General features: G+C 43.0%; 1 protein-coding gene across 1 annotated transcript in view; it reads right to left on the reverse strand.

Annotated features, from left to right (window-relative positions):
- The window catches only part of LOC121288349, a 57,420-nt gene that overhangs the window by 3,955 nt on the left and 33,901 nt on the right, over positions 1-19,564 (reverse strand). The window contains 9 exon segments of the mRNA XM_041206902.1: positions 1,749-1,891; positions 2,289-2,475; positions 2,836-2,977; positions 3,713-3,886; positions 10,440-10,600; positions 11,052-11,201; positions 11,753-11,915; positions 16,090-16,178; positions 16,181-16,290. Of these exon segments, the coding sequence (XP_041062836.1) occupies positions 1,749-1,891; positions 2,289-2,475; positions 2,836-2,977; positions 3,713-3,886; positions 10,440-10,600; positions 11,052-11,201; positions 11,753-11,915; positions 16,090-16,178; positions 16,181-16,290 (1,319 nt within the window).

Below are 19,564 nucleotides of genomic sequence, written 5' to 3' on the forward strand. Positions count from 1 at the left end.
TGCATAAAAGGCGACAGGAGAGAATGCATGATTAATGTATTGCACGTGTATGGTACGGTAGCTACTCGCCACGCCTATAGGAGGCATATATGGTGCGAATATCCTTGCTTCACCCAATTTAGATGCCAGAAAATGGAACACCATCTTTTTCCTGTTACCAACAGAGTACGTCCAGCAGTCCCTGAAGATTAGTAGCTAGGAGAAGTCATTGTCATTTTCTGTATCTCCGGCTCCAGCCTTACCCCACTTCCAATATCTCCTATTTTATCTCCGGTACCTCCTAGTTAAAGGCAGGATATTAAACTCCCCTTTGCTGATTGGCCATACATCATAAGCCCCACTTGATTTTTTTCTTTCCACTGATCTTAGTGGAATCCACCCAATTAAATTGTCTAGCTGGATTTTCAGTCTGTAAGATTGGTATTGATTTTAATCCTCACTGCCTCCAATATTGAAGCTACTTGTTTCCAGGAATAACACATGCAAGGCTCATTGGTGGCAACAATCAAAACTGCACGAATATCCTCTCGCAACCACGTGGGGCTGCGTGATTTGTGACGCAGAGGCTGCCGGTGCGGGGACCATGTGGAATGGTTTCTACCTGCGTTATTATCTGGGGCACAAGGGCAAGTTTAGCCTCGAGGCCCTGGAGTTTGAGTTCAGGCCGGATGTTAAGAGTTGACTGGAATGTCCGGAGCTCGCGGTGTGGCTGTGAATCCGGAGCCTGGGGAGATTAAGAGGTGGTGGAGAGAAGGCCAGGCCCATGGCCCCGACCCTCATGCAGCTGCTGCCGAATGTCTCTGAGTCAATGTGCGGCAGCAGCCACACAGCAGTAACCCTCCTGTACAGCTCTCCCCTGTCCTCTTGAAGTCTATCACTGTCCTCCTCACCATTCACAATACTTCCAAGTCTTGCATTGTTTTCAAATGTTGAAATTGTGCCCTGTACACCCAGGTCTAGGTTATTAATATAAATCAGGAAAATTAGTTCGCCTCTACATACCATCCCCCAGTCAGAAGTAAAGTTTTCTGTAATTCATGGTTTTAATAGGCTGGCATTAAACCATTAAACTGTTGCATAATGAAATTCTAGCTATGCTAATGTCTAATGATGCAAAATACTACATGGTTTGAAATAGAATGACTATCGGCACTAATATTTTTCACTTAAAAAGCATAGTTTTACTGACGTTTAGGGACTCAAATGATTAATACATAGGAAAACAATGTAATAGTTGACTTAGAAATGATATGGCCAACATATTTCCTTGGAGCTCCTGCACCTCAACATTTGGCACTAAATCCCTGATGAGACCTGCATTCATCTTGGACGGTCTGCAGTGTTTCCCTACATTTCAATATTGACTAAGATTCAAAGACATTGGCGTGATGCACTTTATGATATCCTGAAATTTTGAAGGTGTATTTTTAATCAATCGAAGTTCCATTATTTCCCAGTCTGTGTTTCATTAGCTGGTCTCAGCTTTTGGCAGTCTTAGGAAAAATGCAAATTAGCACAGATTCCTGCTCCGAATTGCTCACTCGCCCTCTTAAAAACTATGTGCACAGATATTGGGTCAGACTTTGCTTTGACAGTAGCCCATTACTTTGCAGTCCCACAACCACCCCAAACTCCTAAAAGATAATAGAAATACAATTTCCTTAATGCTACATTTCCATTTTATTTTCCCTAACAAGGGAGGGAAAATTCCACCAATATATAATCCAAAAACTAATAAGCTGTGCTACCTGCAGAGAAAGGCATGAAGGCATCTCTCTTCACAAACTTGCCCTCAGCATCCAGAAAGTGAGACGGGTTGAACTCATTTGGTTTTTCCCATTGGGTTTTATCGTACAGCACAGAGGACATCAATGGAATCACGTGGGTTCCCAAAAATATTCAAATATCATTTCAATATCATTTCATTGTTATATTCAAAAGGAATTACCAAAATTATTCACACAGAAAGAGCCTTTCAGTCTATCGTTCCGGTGGATCTCTTTGAAAGAGTTGTTTAGTTATTCCCACTCTGCTCTTTCTCCATTACCAACTTGACAACAACATGCGACTTTAATAATAAAACACCCCAGACATCGCCACATTAAAGGTTTATGGATAAGTTGGTACATAGAAGTTATGAGAGCTATCCGCTTATTCCCTAATGGTGCACAAGGCAATTAGATACAACCTTGAGAGCTCACTTCCTCCCCTACCCCACTCCTTTCCCGCCCCCCATTAAATGTCAGAATATCAGGCCCCAGTTGTGGCCATACTTCCCCTAGGGTACCTTTGGAATGAAGAATCCTTTGAAGTTTAAATCCACTGTGGTTTCATGTGTGACGTTCAATGGCAAAATGTCACCAAACCTCTGGATTTCGTGGATCACTGCATCAGCGTATGACAAATTTTTCCGATCTTCAGCTCTGGGAGATCGTTCTGATCCAATAACACTGATAATTTCCTCGTGAACTTTTCCTGCAAACCAAGCACATTTTAAAAATAAAAATGGCTGGAAAATCTCAGCAGGATTGACAGCATCTCCGGAGAGGAACACAGTTAATGTTTCGACTCTTCATCATTCGGACTCGAAACAATAACTGTGTTCCTCTCCGCAGATGCTGTCAGACCTGCTGAGTTTTTCCAGCTATTTTTGTTTTTGTTGCAGATTTCCAGCATCCACAGTATTTTGCTATTACATTTTTAAAATGATTGGAAATACAGTTATAGATTTATTCAGGCAAGTTCAAAATCACACCCAGGGTAATCCAGGAATATGAAGCATACAAAATGATACAAGATCAGCTCCAGAGAGGAGTCAATCCAACTGCTACTTACTCTGAATCTCTGGATATTTCATCATCAGGAGCATTCCCCAACGAATTGTGGTCGAGGTGGACTCCATCCCTGCAGCAAACAGGTTGGTTGTGGTGTATGTTAAGTTGTTTTCATGGAAGTATGAATTGGGATTGTCCGATTCCTACGAGAATTAACACCACAAGAACTCAGAATTAGGATTGGAATCTGTAGAATACGGCATGTGATACATAATTAACCTGAAACTGGGAAATGTAGCACAGGAAGGGGGCCAGGAATAAGAGGCAGCAGTGGGATTACTCCAGTGTGGTACTGAGGGTATGCTGCACTGTCAGAGGTGTCACTTTCAGATAAGATGTTAAAACGAGGCCCAGTCTGTTTTCCCAGGTGGATGCATTACAAGGAAAAGAAGGGGAGTTCTCCCTGGTGCACTTCCATTGCCTTTCATGTCCTTAGGATGTCTCAAAGCGTTTTACAGCTAATATAAAGTGTTTTCTGAGTGCAGTCACTGTTATAATGTAGGAAAAAGGCAATCACTTTGAGCAGGGTAAATACCCACAACTTGCAATCTAGTAATGACTAGGTATCCCTTTAATGATGTTGGTTGAATCCACATCACAAACAATGACTGCACTTCAAATGCATTTAATTGGCTATAATGTGCTTTGGGACATTCTGGGGTTCTGAAAGGCACAATGCAAATGACAGCTCTTTCTTTTTAAAAGTATGACTCTGTTCAAACCATTTACATGGAATCGTACATTTACACCACAGGTGGCCATTCAGCCCATCATGTCATGCCAGTTGAACGAAGTTGCCTTTCCTCCCACCAAAAAAAAAACAAACATAGCCTATAGAAAATCTACAGTACGTCTTAAGAGGGGAATAGAGTTTCTACCTGCTGTTGTCTCAACATGAACGCCTCAATAAAACTCCTCAGGTCATTCACATTTGTTTCCCGATAGTTTTCATTGAAGAGGTTCTTGAAGAAAGCAATATTCTGCTGGGAGTTGGAGAATAATTGAGAAAGGTATCCAGGAAGGAATCCCAAGAAGGGAAATGCATTGTACATCTATGAAATAGAAATAAGGTGATGATATGTATGTTAATGTCAAAGAGAACCAATAATCTCCTCATGTCAGTATTCTGTAATTAGAAAACTGCAATAAATAAATCACAGAATCTTAATGGCACAGAAGGAGGTCATTCGGCTCATCATGTCTGTGCTGGATCTCCAAATGAGCATTATGACATAGTGCCATTGCCCTGCCTTTTCCCCGTACCCCCGCATGTTGTTTCTATTTAAATAATCTTCTAATGACAGGCAGTAAATTCCAGACTGACCCACTCGCTGTGTGGAAAAGTTTTTTCTCACATCACATGTGCTTCTTTTGCAAATCACTTTAAATCTGTGCCCGCTCGTTCTTGATCCTTTTATGAACGGGAAGAGCTTCGCCCTATCTACTCCTGTCCAGACCCCTCATGATTTTGAGCATTTCTATCAACTCTCCTCTTAGCCTTCTTCTCTCCAAAGGGGAACAGTCCAACTTCTCCAATCTATCCTCATAGCTGAAGTTTCTCATCCCTGGAACCAATCTTGGAAACCTCTTCTGCATTCTCTCCAATGTGTTCACATCCTTCCTAAAATGTGGCACCCAGAACTGTACACAATACTCCAGCTGAGGTCCAACAATTGTCTTATATAAATTCAGCATAACCTCCCTGCTCTTGTACTCTATGACCCTATTAATAAAGCAGAGGATTGTAAAAATAAGCCCAGCAATTACAGGCCAGTCAGTTTAACTTCAGTGGTGGGCAAGATTCTAGAAACAATTATTCCGGATAGAATTAGTAGCCACATGGAAAAATATGGGTGGATAAAGAAGAGCCAGCATGGATTTCTAAAGGGGAAAATCATTTAACTAGCTTGCTGGAGCTTTTTGAAGAGGTAACAAAAAAGGCTTATTTGTGCTTTATTAACTGCTCCCTTCACCAGTCCTGCCATAATCCTTCAATGATCTATGCATATATATACCCTGGTCTTTCTGCTCCTGCAACCCCTTCAAAATTTCACTCCTTATTTAGTGTCATCTGTCCATGTTCTTCCTACCAAAAGGCATCATCTCACTCTTCTCCACATTGAACTTTATCTGCCACCTATCTGCCCACTCCACCAACTTGTCTGTGTCCTTTTGAAGTTCTGCACAGTCGTCCTTGCACTTCACAACACTCCCAATCGTCGAATTATTTGCAGACATTCAATTTGTCCCATGCACACCAAGATCTAGACCATCTTTTCTTAGGAAAAGCAAGGGTCCCAGTACCTACCCCTGGGGAACTCTGGTACAAACCTTCCTCCAGCCAGAAAAATATCCATTGACCATTACTCTTGGCTTCCTATTTTTCAAACAATTTTGTGTCCATGTTACCACTGCACATTTTATTCCATGAGCAATAACTTTTTCTCCCAATTCTGTTGTGTGACATTTTATCAAATGCCTTTTGAAAGTCCATGTACACCACATCAACAGCATTACCCTCATCAACCTTTTCTGTTACCTCTTCAAAAAGCTCCAGCAAGTTAATTAAACTATTTCCCCTTTAGAAATCCATGCTGGATCTTCTTTATCAACCCATATTTTTGCATGTGGCTACTAATTCTATCCAGAATAATTGTTTCCAGAATCTTGTTCACCACTGAAGCTAAACTGCCTGGTCTGTAATTGCTAGGCTTATCTTTACAATCTTTTTTTGAACAAGTGCATAATATTTGCCGTGGGAGGGGGTTGAAGTGTAGGGGGTGATGGAGGAGTGGACCAAGGTGTCCTGGAGGGAACGATCCCTGCAGAATTCCTCCACCAACTCCAGCATGATGCCACCACCAAACACATCTTCCCTTCACCCCCCACCCCGGCAGCATTCCGCAGGGATCGTTCCCCCCGGGATAGCTTGGTCCACTCCTCCATCACCCCCTACACATGAACACCACTCCCACGGCCCTTCCCTTGCAACCGCAGAAGGTGCAACACCTGCCCCTTTACTTCCCCTCTCCTCACCGTCCAAGGGCCCAAAACACTCCTTTCAAGTGAAGCAGCATTTCACTTGCACTTGCCTCAATTTACTCTACAGCGTTCGTTGCTCCCAATGTGGTTTCCTCTACATTGGAGAGACCTAATGCAGATAGGTGACCGCTTTGCGGAACACCATCGGTCTGTCTGCAAGCATGACCCAGACCTCCCTGTTGCTTGCCATTTCGACACTCCAACCTGCCCTCATGCCTACATGTCCGTCCTTGGCCTGCTGCATTGTTCCAGTGAAGCTCAACACAAACTGGAGGAACAGCGCCTCATCTTCGAACTAGGCACTTTACAGCCTTCTGGACTGAATATTGAGATTAACAATTTTAGATCATGAACTCGTTCCTCCATCCCCAAACCCTTTCCGATCCCCCTTTTTTCCAATAATTTATACAGATTTTTCTTTTCCCAATTATTTCGAGTATTTTTAAATGTATTTCCATCCATTGTTTTATCTCTACATTTTAGCCTATTTCGATCCCTTCTCCACACCCCACCCGAATAGGGCTCTCTGTACCTTACTCGTCCTGCTTTCTACGCTTAATGTCACCTATTAGCACATTTCTTAGCTAATATCACCACCGTCAACACCTCTTTGTCCTTTTGTCTATGACATCTTTTGGCTATCTCCACATATCACTGGCCCTCTATCCAGATGTACATGTCCCATCCCCCACTTAAACCAGCTTATATTTCACCTCTTCTATTGTTCCTTAGTTTTGTTGAAGAGTCATTCAGACTCGAAACGTTAACTGTGTTCCTCTCCATAGATGCTTTCAGACCTGCTATTTTTTTTTCCAGGTATTTTTAGTTTTGTTTTTGTTTTGGATTTCCAGCATCCACAGTTTTTTGCTTTTATCATAATATTTGCATTTCTCCAGTCCTCTGGCATCACCCCTGAATCTACGGAAGACTGAAAGATTATTGCCAGTGCCCCTGCAATTTCTACTCTCGCTCCCTTCAATATACTTGGATGCAGCTCATCTGGTCCCCGGTGCCTTGTCAACTTTAAGTACCGACAGTCTATTCCACACTTCCTCCTTAGCAATTTTGAACTCTTCTATTGACAGTTTCCTTGTCTGGCAGCATTGCCTGGGTAGCATCTACCTCCTTGGTAAAGACGGATGTAAAGTATTCAATTAATACCTCAGCCAAGGCCCCTTCATCAATGTGTAAATTCCCTTTTAGGTCCCAAATCGGCCCTACTCCTCCTTTTACTACCCTTTTACTATTTATATGCCTATAGAAGACTTTATGTTGGCTGCCAGTCTTTTCTCATAATCCATCTTTGCTTCTCTAATCTGCTTTTTCACCTACCCTCGCAACCTTCTGTATTCCTCTTGGTTCTCAATTGTATTTTCAACCTGACACCTGTCATAAGCACATTTTTTTCTTCTTTATCCTAATTTCTATTCCCCTTTTTATGCAAGGAGCTCTGGATTTGTTTCCCTACCTTTCCCTTTTGATGGAATTTTCTTTCACTGTGCCCAAACTAACTCTTTTTTGAAGGCAGCCCATTGTTCAGCTACAGTTTTTCCCGCCAATCTTTCATTCCAGCCCATCTGGCCCAGCTCCGTTCTTGCCTCACCAAAGTCGGCTCTCACCCAGCTAATTATTTTTACTCTGGATTGCCTGTCATCCCTTTCTATCATCATCCTAAAACATACAATACAACGATCCTAAATGATTCTGCACTGACACTTGATCGACTTGGCCCACCTCATTTCCAAGAACCAGGATCAACAGTGCATCTTATTGGATCGGACACATGCTGCTGTAGAAATCTTTCCTGAACACAATCTAGGATCTCTTGCCCCTCTCCGCCATTTACACTACCACTGTCCCAGTCTACATTCGGGTAATTAAACTCCCCCATTATAACTACTCTATAATGCTTGCATCTCTCTGTAACTTCCCTGCAGATTTGTTCTTCTACATCCTTCTCATTAGTTGGCGGTCTATAGATTACACTGAGCAATGTAGTTGCACCTTTTTTGTTCCTTAACTCTAGCCAAATTGATTCTGTCCTTGAACTCTCTGGGACATCCTCTTTCTCCAGCGCTGCAATGCTCTCCTTAACCAATACCGACACCACACCTCCTTTTCTTCCTTTCCTATCTTTTCTGTACACCTTGTACCCAGAAATATTTAACACACAGTTCTGCCCTTCTTTGAGCCAGGTCTCCCGTATCGCCATCATCATGGCCTGAACCTTCTGGTCAGCGTGTGGGGGCGGGTCAGCTCACCAACATGCAATATGACGCACGGAGACGACGGGTGTGTGTCCCGATGTCACCATGCATCATTTTTGCTCCTCAGTTCAGCGGGCCCTCAGTGGAGTCGGCAGCGCATTGACAGAACTGTCAAAGGCCTGTTAAGGCCATTAATTAACTCATTAAATTGATTCTCAGGTTTGCCCATCCAAACTTGAGGTTGGCAGGCAGGCAAAGAGCACAGGCGGCCTTCGCATTTTTCATGGAACCTCATCCACGGGTGGGATGAGGTTTCATGAAGGTTTTATAAATTAATTAAAAATTTTTAATTAAATCCATACACACTGTCACAAGAGGGGACATGTCTGAATGAATTTTTTCAAATCTTATTTTCAGGTTTTCACAATGAAATTGAACTACTTGAAGCCGCTCCGTGCCTCAGGGAGATTTCTGTGCTCTTTTGCACACATGCATGGAAAACGCAGGCCCTGACTCTCCCTCCTCCCCTCGCCCGCACAGGGAGCGCTTAGCGCTTCCGGTTGCGCGTCACACTGGGCGTGCCTTATCCCACCCCCGAAAGAATGTCCTGCAGCTGCTCTGTGAAATCCTTGCCCCTGGCACCAGGGAGGCAATAAACCATCCTCGAGTCACGTCTATGGCCACAGGAATGCTTGTCTGTTTCCCTAACTGATGAATCCCTTATCAATATTGATCTTCTTTATTTTTCCTCCCCTTCCGTAAAGCTGAGACACATGTGATGCCACAAACCTGGTTCAGACTGTGCTCATCTGAAGAACCAGCTCTCTCAACAGCTTCCAAAATGGAAAACCAATTTGTAAGTGGGATCCCAGAGGACTCCTGCATTACCTGCCTACTTCTCTTAGACTGCCTGGTGGTCAGCTATTCCCTCTCTGTCATCAGGCCCTTCAGCTGCGGTGTGACCACCTCTCTGAACGTGCTATCCACCTAGCTCTCAGCCTCCCGGATGTGCCTCAGAGACTCCAGCCTCTGCTTGAGCTCTTAAACCCAGAGCTCAAGTTCTTGCAACTGGCTGCACTTCCTGCACATGTGGTCATCTAGGGCACTGGTAGCATCCATGACTTTGCACATATTACAGGACACGCATTCCACTCGAGTGAGCTACTCTGCCATGACTTAACTCTACTTCCCTTATGTTAACATTATTCTACTTTGGATTATTTACATTACTTTATTATATTGGCCCTAGATTTCCCTTATTCCTGGCACTTCAGTTAAATTCAAGTATGGAAACTTGTTTAAAAATATTTTACTTTTATACTTTACTCACCAAGTCCTACTTACCAAGGCCGCCACTCTCCTTTGAGGAAAAGTAGAAAAGGAAAGAAGCACTTCCTCTCCGAACTCCCTCAGTCACCAAACTCCAACTGAAGCACCCTAATGCAGCCAAAAATAGCACTCCAGTGCACACAAAGTCAGCACTATGAGATAGCCTACATTTATACTCACTGAACCTAGCCTTGGAAAACCTGGTGACACCAGTTATCCAGATAACTAGTTGCAGCTGCAAGCAGAACCTGAATGAGCCCTGCTTTAAGGCGGGAGTAAAACTCACTTTTTTCCAACCCTAACAGCAACTGTTAGTTAATTGCTAAACCAGAGAGAGACTAGGCTTTAGATGGAATTTAACCCTTAAACTCCCTCAGTCACCAAACTCCAACTGAAGCACTCTACTGCAGCCAAAAACAGCACTCCAGTGGAACATTAAATATTATGCAGCTGCCACATTAAAGTGCCCAAAATGCATTCATTAGTGATCATCCTATCAAACAGCTCTAGAACAAAATGTTGACATGTGTCTTCAGTAGATCATTTCCAACCTGTTGCTTTTGAGTTCAGATTTGCAACATTCCATTTTTTAAAATAACAACACAGGAACAGCAGGCCATTCAATCCCTTCTTCCAGATCTCCCATTAAATTATAACCTGGCTGATCGTTATCACAAAAACTACTTTCCTGTCCTGGTTCTATAATCCAAAGGTTCTCAAACACAGCTGACAGAATAACCTCCTGTTAAGTTATTAAGGTGCATTTCTGCAGCAAGTAGCTTAGGAGAGTTTTTGTCTGGAAAATGCTGAGTTTTTTTACCCTCAATATTAAATTAGATGATTAAATAGGATGTAACTCAAAATTGTGACTAATGTTCTTCCCTAAATTAACCAGCCACATAAAAAAAAAAGAAACCTCACTAATATTTTGCACCACAGATTCCCCGACACTTCATTCCAGCTACTGTTAGTTCCAAAAGTTCTTTATTGGAATGTATTTCTGTCGCTAATGCAAAATTAGATTTACCTGGACCATAGTCGAACCAGCGAGTTGAATGTTTTCGTTCACTCTCTTTACTAAACTGATTAACGTTTCACCCTCATAATCAAATCTATCCCCCAAAACTATAGAGCAAATTATGTTGGCCACAGCAGCGTTCAGTTTGATGGTTGGATTAAAGGGGTGGCCTGCAAAAAAGGGAAAAATCACACACAATTTAGCGCTGTTCCTTTATACCAAACCAAAATTGTATTGCTCCTCTGGTAAGACACTGAGCTTGTTCCCTAGGCTGTTAAAGGAAGGTAGAGAGAAAGTAGCAAAGACTCTGGCAAGAATGGAGGACAGGAATTGAGAGTCGAATAAACGAGAAAGTAAAAAACCAGTTGGTCACGCCAGTAGCGGGAGAAACCCTTGTTTCACGTCAGAGGAAGGGACAGTGCTATGGGCACCCAGCAATAAGTGGGATTACTTTGGACTGTTCTAGCAGATAGCTAGCAGGGTCACAATAGACCAAATGTCCTCTCTCTGTGATATAGATTTCTGTGATTCATTAATGCTTATCTGCATTTATAAATAATTATAAGCACGCAGAGAAAAGAAACACTGATAATTCTGTTCAATTACCTCACACAAACTCACCTTTATAAGAATCAATCATTTTTATCAGAAAATCGGTTTCCTCAATTATTTTGTCTTCAATGGTTTTTTTGCCCATTCCAAAATCTCGTAACGTGGTTAAGGTGAACCTTCGCATTTGCTTCCATGACTCCCCATGACCAAAAATAATACCTACAATTAAACCCATTAGAAAGAAGTAATCACTGTGGCTCTTGTAATACTCAGCATTAATTGACAACCTTCCTCCAAGAATCCATGGAATGGCTGGTGAGGGAAACAGAAAGCAGTAGACTGAGGAAGGTTTGCATGTCTATAGGGTCTTTTACAGCCCCTGTATGTCCCAAATGCTTTACAGTCAATAGGGTGCTTTTGAGGTCCAGTCACCACTGTAACATGGAAAGGGTGGTAGCCCATCTTCGCACAGCAAGCTTCCACAAATAATATGACAAAGGCCATATAATCTGTATTTTAGTGATGTTGACTGAAGGATAAATATTGACCAGAACACTAGCAATAACGCCCTTGCTCTTCTTTGAAATAGTGCCAATATCAATCTTATTCAGAGGGTCATTTTTATCTTTCAAAGTTCTTTAAAATGTTAGCCTTTAGAAAAATCAACTTTAGCTTAACTCTGAAAATTATTAATCATCTGAGCCAGGACAGAATGCAACTAGAATTTAACTTGTAAATTTTACAATAAGAATGTTAAAGGTGAGAATTACCATTTCCCTTTGAAAATAATTCAAATATTGGGATGCGTGCTCTTTCACCAAATTCCTCTGCATGGTTGACAAGTGCATCCTTCACTGCCTCATAGCCGGTCAGCACCACCACATTTCTGGGTCCTAACTTGATGCTGAAAACTGTGCCGTACTTCTCAGATAGCTAGAACAAAAGGAACAGATTTGCATGACCAATGAAGTCAAATTTTTACACAGCATGTTGTGTGTTGCTTCTCTCAATAATATACAACAATACAATTAAACTATCAGATATCCAAAATACGTCAGAACAATTCAATATTTATTTCAGTCAAAATATTTGATGATGACTACTACATCACTTGAGATGTTTCCCATGGGTTATCTGGGATCTGGTTTATTATTGTGCTGTGCTTCTTACCTGTTTACCCTTTGAAGTCACTAATACAGTCCTCTGTGTGGCCACGTGATAGTTGTTGTCTGTAAACTCCTGAGATTATTAACTAGTCCCAGGTCAGAAGGACGCATCACAAATTGATTGGTTTTCTGTCACAGGTAGGTCTGGTAGTATGTTTAAGAAAAGAATATAAATGTCAAACTATCTCTGCATTTCCTTCCAATAGCACTTTTAGGGCTAAAAATTCACCTGCTCCCATTTCTAAGTGTGGGGTGTGATTCCTGGGAGAGGGGGTTGTTTTATGAGATTAATTAAACTAATGAGATATGCCCTGGAGTTTCAAAGAATGAGAGGTGATCCAAGTTAATCATATTCAAAATCTTACGGGGTTCGACAGGGTAGCTGATGAGAAAATGTTTCCCCTGGATGCAAAATCAAGAACAAAGGGCTGCAGTCTCACAATAAGTGGTCAGACATTCAGGACCGAGAAAAGGAGAAATTTCTTCACTCAAAGGCTTGTAAATCTTTCTGAAGAATAAAATCTGAAGACCGTATGAGACTAGCACATGTTGCAGTGAGCCTCTAGCTCTTAAAGGCAGTCTCTCCTTCTTAGCTGGACGCTGCACTGAATCACAGGAGGCTGCTATTGCTGCAATTCTGTAGAAAAGAAATGAAACACCAGGGCTCAGCAATACCTGCCATCTTTACTAATATATTATTGGAAGCATTAGTCATCTACTGAACAGAGGACAGAGGCCATGTTGCCATGGAGGGGTAGGGAAGGATGCAAATCCTCCAAAGGGTATAGGTGTAGGTAGCAAGGGAGGTCAATGCCTGAAGTCAGACCCTGAGAACCTGGCTTCAGTGCTGCAAGAATTTAATGGCCTCCTCTGTGTGGCTAAAGTTAGTGAATGTATCTTCATATAACATCTCCTATTCACCACACCTCTCACACTGCTCAATGCGGTACAATGCCCTTTCTCATTAGCTCTCAGGACTTATGACTAACATTCACATAAATTCCACCTCACCCTCCCACATTTCACAAAGATGCCAGCTCAAACCCACCTCTAGCAGCCGCCACGTACCTTCAGCTATTCAACTATGGCAGACACATCACCCAAACACAATGTAACACGCTCAGTGATGCTTTGCCCTCCCTCTCTCCCTCTCTTGCTCTACAAGGTAGTATGAAACAGCATGCCTACATCCAATGAGGCTGATAGAGAAGATGGTGATCCATGTCGTGGGGCTGTGCTGCACCATTATGCCCCTGGTGATGGTGTACACAATGCCCTCTTTGAGGCTTCTGCAACTCGTGGACACCGTCAGGGCAGAAGTGTATCATCACCTGCTCCCAAGACTTTTAATGAAAGCTTCCTTTCAACTTTGTTATGTTTTATTATTAGTGCCTCTTTAAAGGGGGTGGTTGGGGTGGTCTTCATATTATCTTTCAATTGATATCTCGTTGATCATGGTTAGCAGTAAAGACACTGACACCTCAACTAAGCCGCTACCTCAATTGCACTGGAAATACCACTGTTCCTTCAGTCTTATACACATATGTCCACTTGGCAAACAGCCAAAGTGGTGGAGAGGTGTAGGAATACAGGGAACAACACTACAACCAGTTTCCTTGCCTGCCCAATATGATGACAATTTACCAGCATTGCCTCTGGGGAGAAACCAGCTGCTCTCTGGTTGGTTTTCAGTGTGTCAACAATTTGCATTCATGTAGCGCCTTTGGGGCAGAAGTGAACTTCTCGAGGCGCTAAACAGAGGTAACAAACAGGTTTAAAAACAAAAAAACTGCGGATGCTGGAAATCCAAAACAAAAACAGAATTACCTGGAAAAACTCAGCAGGTCTGGCAGCATCGGCGGAGAAGAAAAGAGTTGACGTTTCGAGTCCTCATGACCCTTCGACAGAACTTGAGTTCGAGTCCAGGAAAGAGCTGAAATATAAGCTGGTTTAAGGTGTGTGTGTGGGGGGCGGAGAGATAGAGAGACAGAGAGGTGGAGGGGGTTGGTGTGGTTGTAGCGACAAACAAGCAGTGATAGAAGCAGATCATCAAAAGATGTCAACAACAATAGTACAATAGAACACATAGGTGTTAAAGATAAAGTTGGTGATATTATCTAAACGAATGTGCTAATTAAGAATGGATGGTAGGGCACTCAAGGTATAGCTCTAGTGGGTTTTTTTTTATTTTATATAATGGAAATAGGTGGGAAAAGGAAAATCTTTATAATTTATTGGGAAAAAAAAAAGAGAAGGGGGAAACAGAAAGGGGGTGGGGATGGGGGAGGGGACTCACGACCTAAAGTTGTTGAATTCAATATTCAGTCCGGAAGGCTGTAAAGTCCCTAGTCGGAAGATGAGGTGTTGTTCCTCCAGTTTGCGTTGGGCTTCACTGGAACAATGCAGCAAGCCAAGGACAGACATGTGGGCAAGAGAGCAGGGTGGAGTGTTAAAATGGCAAGCGACAGGGAGGTTTGGGTCATTCTTGCGGACAGACCGCAGGTGTTCTGCAAAGCGGTCGCCCAGTTTACGTTTGGTCTCTCCAATGTAGAGGAGACCACATTGGGAGCAACGAATGCAGTAGACTAAGTTGGGGGAAATGCAAGTGAAATGCTGCTTCACTTGAAAGGAGTGTTTGGGTCCTTGGACGGTGAGGAGAGAGGAAGTGAAGGGGCAGGTGTTGCATCTTTTGCGTGGGCAAGGGGTTGTGCCATAGGAGGGGGTTGAGGAGTAGGGGGTGATGGAGGAGTGGACCAGGGTGTCCCGGAGGGAGCGATCCCTACGGAATGCCGATAAGGGGGGTGAAGGGAAGATGTGTTTGGTAGTGGCATCATGCTGGAGTTGGCGGAAATGGCGGAGGATGATCCTTTGAATGCGGAGGCTGGTGGGGTGATAAGTGAGGACAAGGGGGACCCTATCATGTTTCTGGGAGGGAGGAGAAGGAGTGAGGGCGGATGCGCGGGAGATGGGCCGGACACGGTTGAGGGCCCTGTCAACGACCGTGGGTGGAAAACCTCGGTTAAGGAAGAAGGAGGACATGTCAGAGGAACTGTTTTTGAATGTAGCATCATCGGAACAGATGCGACGGAGGCGAAGGAACTGAGAGAATGGGATGGAGTCCTTACAGGAAGTGGGGTGTGAGGAGCTGTAGTCGAGATAGCTGTGGGTGTCGGTGGGTTTGTAATGGATATTGGTGGACAGTCTATCACCAGAGATTGAGACAGAGAGGTCAAGGAAGGGAAGGGAAGTGTCAGAGATGGACCACGTGAAAATGATGGAGGGGTGGAGATTGGAAGCAAAATTAATAAATTTTTCCAAGTCCTGACGAGAGCATGAAGCAGCACCGAAATAATCATCGATGTACCGGAGAAAGAGTTGTGGAAGGGGGCCGGAGTAGGACTGCAACAAGGAATGTTCCACATACCCCATAAAGAGACAGGCATAGCTGGGGCCCATGCGGGTACCCATAGCCACACCTTTTATTTGGAGGAAGTGAGAGGAGTTGAAGGAGAAATTGTTCAGCGTGAGAACAAGTTCAGCCAGACGGAGGAGAGTAGTGGTGGATGGGGATTGTTCGGGCCTCTGTTCGAGGAAGAAGCTAAGGGCCCTCAGACCATCCTGGTGGGGGATGGAGGTGTAGAGGGATTGGACGTCCATGGTGAAGAGGAAGCGGTAGGGGCCAGGGAACTGGAAATTGTTGATGTGACGTAAGGTGTCAGAGGAATCACGGATGTAGGTGGGAAGGGACTGGACAAGGGGAGAGAGAAGGGAGTCAAGATAACGAGAAATGAGTTCTGTGGGGCAGGAGCAAGCTGAGACGATCGGTCTACCGGGGCAGTTCTGTTTGTGGATTTTGGGTAGGAGATAGAAGCGGGCCGTCCGAGGTTGGGCAACTATCAGCTTGGTTTCCCGTTTACTGTAAGAATCTGGTTCCCTCTTACCTCCATCACAGATTTGTGCAGCTTCTTCAGATCCAACATGTGCAGGTTGCCAATCACTGGGAGAGGAGCGGGACCCGGAGGAAAGTTGGCGATTCCATAGATTTAGACCCGGTGTTAAAATACACAAGGAGGATAATGATCAGAACCCCAAACAAAACCAGGGTGACGGTATCCAAAGGGAAAACACTTACAATCGACATCCTGCACCGTAAACTGGCGACAGGAGTTGTTGCAGCTTGTTAGATCTCAGCAACTTGCTGAATGAACTCCAAAATATCTTAAAATAACTTCGACCTTTGTGAGCTTTGAAGTTGTCTTTCTCGGCCCAACTATACTTTCCCTTGTTGAAACCTTGTCATGTGGTAGGTGGCGGGTGGTGAAGCCTGTTTACATTTAACAGAAAGAGCAAGAAGTAAAAACTTAGTCCCTCCCCGGGGCCCGAGCGACCAGCCGTGTCACAGTCCCTTACACAACAGACAGCTCCCAAACAGCGATAAAGTGCCATCTACTCAAAAAATCAATAGGTTGGCTAGAGGTAAACCATTAGTTTCCCTCCTCTATGCTTGGGACTATATAAATTGGAAATAGGATGCGGCGGCAAGGTGGTCCAGGTTAGCGTGGCTCCACACGTCACCAAAATCTGATCACCAACCTGTCAAGAGCGTGTGGACAATGCTGGCGCCCAAGGTCCCCACGTTAAAGTCATGTGCAGGCTTCTACAAGGGTCCATTCGTCTGAAACCCTGAAACTTCTAGTGGTAGAGGTCACTGGTTTGGAAAATGCTGTGGAGGAAGTCATAGCAAATTACTGTAGTACACCTTGTACAGATTGCTGCCACTGTGCACTGGAGGTTTGTAGATAGCACACATGGCTGCCACTGAGCACTGGAGCTGGAGGGATTGAATGTTTAAGGTGGTGGGTGGGATAGCACACATGGCTGCCACTGTGCACTGGATGTAGTCGGAGTAAATATTTAAGATGGTGGGCTGGATGTCAATCAAGTGGTGTCACGCTTCTTGAGTTTTGTTGGAGTTTCACTCATCCTGGCAAGTGGAGAGTATTCCATCAGATCCCTGTCTTGTGCCTTTTAGATGTGAATATACTTTGGGGAGTCAGGAGGTGAGTCACTTGTTACAGGACATAAAGACTTTTAACTGCTCTTGTAAACATCATATTTATATGGCTGTCCCAGTTAATAATCAATCGCTTGTTCAAATGACTGCAGGACAGGTACCCTATCCAAGGTGTCACCACCCCCTGTCCATCAGTTCAAAATCCAAGGTCACCATTTAGTTTACCTTCATGCTAGGGGGCATTTGTTAGCCTTTACTAGACATTTGTATAGATAGGAGAGTACAAAATACTGTCCTATTGACTTAGAAATGTCAACACAGAAACCGTAGCCAGGAGACCTCAATTTTTTATGTATTGTCTGTGTTTTTCCAGAAAGAGAAGAAAAATAATTTCTCTGCCAGGTGGCTTCATGCTATGCCTACTAATTCCATAAGAATTCCATAATATTGTGAAACGTACCATTTCTTTCAATTCCCCTGTTTGAGAAGGAACTATCCTTATTGACGCCTCACAACTGATTTTTAGCCAACCTAGATATTCTGAAACTACAAACTAATTTCCCTAATTTCTTGATTACATGCCATAGATAGCATAGTAAAGCCACTATAATGACCTGATTACTATCGATTTGGATTGGCATTTCCCCATCTGTAGATCACCTTACTCAATGATATTCTTATCCTTTTGTGGAAGTGGAGTTAATTTCTTGAGTATTATCATATAAATGCATGCAATTAAAGCAACAGATTATGCATAGACTGAAAAGATACTCCAGCTATCCCTTGGCCTGTATCCAATTTTGTGGATAATTCTTATTAAGCATTTCTCGCTAACCTTCAATTGTCCCAGCACAAAATTCTTTTCACTTTTACTCCCTCTGAACATGGCCATCTTGGTTGTCTTAAAGTCAGTTTCTCTGTGGGGTATGTGTCACTTAAAAATGTTTTGTTACTCTACAGATGACATAACCATTCTTGATCATGCTATTTGTCAAGGAGCTGAGCATGTCTGGAACCCATTCTTCAATGCAGCTTCACCATGCACTCCTGCATTTTGGTTACTTCACATATAAGAAACCACAACTGCACACTCTCACCAGTATCCTAATATCATGTCACAGATTTCCATCTTGGCTTTCAGATAATCTTCTCAAGAGATCAAGGGGTTGGGGGTGCCTGTCTAAAGATCTTTGTTCATCTCTCCATGCACTGTCTTGATATCTCGCTTAGTGGCCAGACTATCAAATTTTGCTCTAAAAGGACCATAGGCAAGGACACAGACATTTCCAAGAGAAAACTATGAACTTACTGATCTCATCTACACTTTCATTTCACTGCAATCTGTCATTACCAGATTGATATATTCCATTGAACTACATGCAACTTGAGTTATTCCAATTCTTATTTGATGATCTCCTAACCCCCAATCCCTTCCTCACATAATTTTATATGTACAATAGACAACATCCTATCTCATTCATGAATCCTGGAGAAACTTTACTGTCCAATACAATAGTCTCATAATATCTTTAAAACAGAAATCAACCATCCCCATGTTGGTCCCAGTTATTAACAGAGTTTGTTTCTTTTGTTCTTTATTTTAGATGACATTTTATTTTCTGAAAAGTAACCTGCTAAATTGTGCCTGAATTTCTTTTTTTTTGCATTTCTAAATGATCCCAAATTCAAATAGCAGTGTTGTTAATCTATGAGGTTTTGTTAGTGTTCAAATTATTTCTTTCCAAAACAAATCTTCTCTTTTTTGATACCCAGAAAGCATCTAGACTGTTTTCCCATTAACTTTATTTTAAAATAAAGCATTAAAATTTGATTATCCCCTTAAAAATAAGCTAAATTTCCCTTTGGGTATTTGGAATAGCAAGTTATATCAATTTATTTTATCAATTCCAATTTCAGAAACAAGTAGACCCATGCTTGGTGGTTTTAAATGGTACTTTTACATGAGATACTTAAGTGTTCACAATCAGTTTAGAAATAACTTCCATATCTCCCTTTCTCAAGCACTTTGGCCTGGATTTTTAATATTACTTGGATACTATTTAAAAATGGTGTGCTTGTCCCGATTCCAGGGTTCCAAACCCTATTCCCAGGCTGTCTGATTGTTGGGAGTGACCTTTTAAGGGTGCAGGCGAACCCCTGTCAAAAGCCTGGACCGGGCCTCCTAACCTGGCTGGTCCATACGGAGACAGGCATGCCCTGCTCCTCCCCAATTTTCATGGAGTCAGGCCAGATGTAAAGAGTTGTGGCTCACGGCCCTTCAGAGGAGTCGTGAATCCTATCCTGCATGAAACGACCTTTCAAAAGGTTCAGAAGGTCCTCGTCATGCCCTCCCCCCATGTCAAGCTCTGCCTCCCACCCACTTCCATCGCCCCTCATGCCCT

Source organism: Carcharodon carcharias, chromosome 15 (genome assembly GCF_017639515.1).
Source record: "Carcharodon carcharias isolate sCarCar2 chromosome 15, sCarCar2.pri, whole genome shotgun sequence".
Taxonomy (NCBI): Eukaryota; Metazoa; Chordata; class Chondrichthyes; order Lamniformes; family Lamnidae; genus Carcharodon; species Carcharodon carcharias.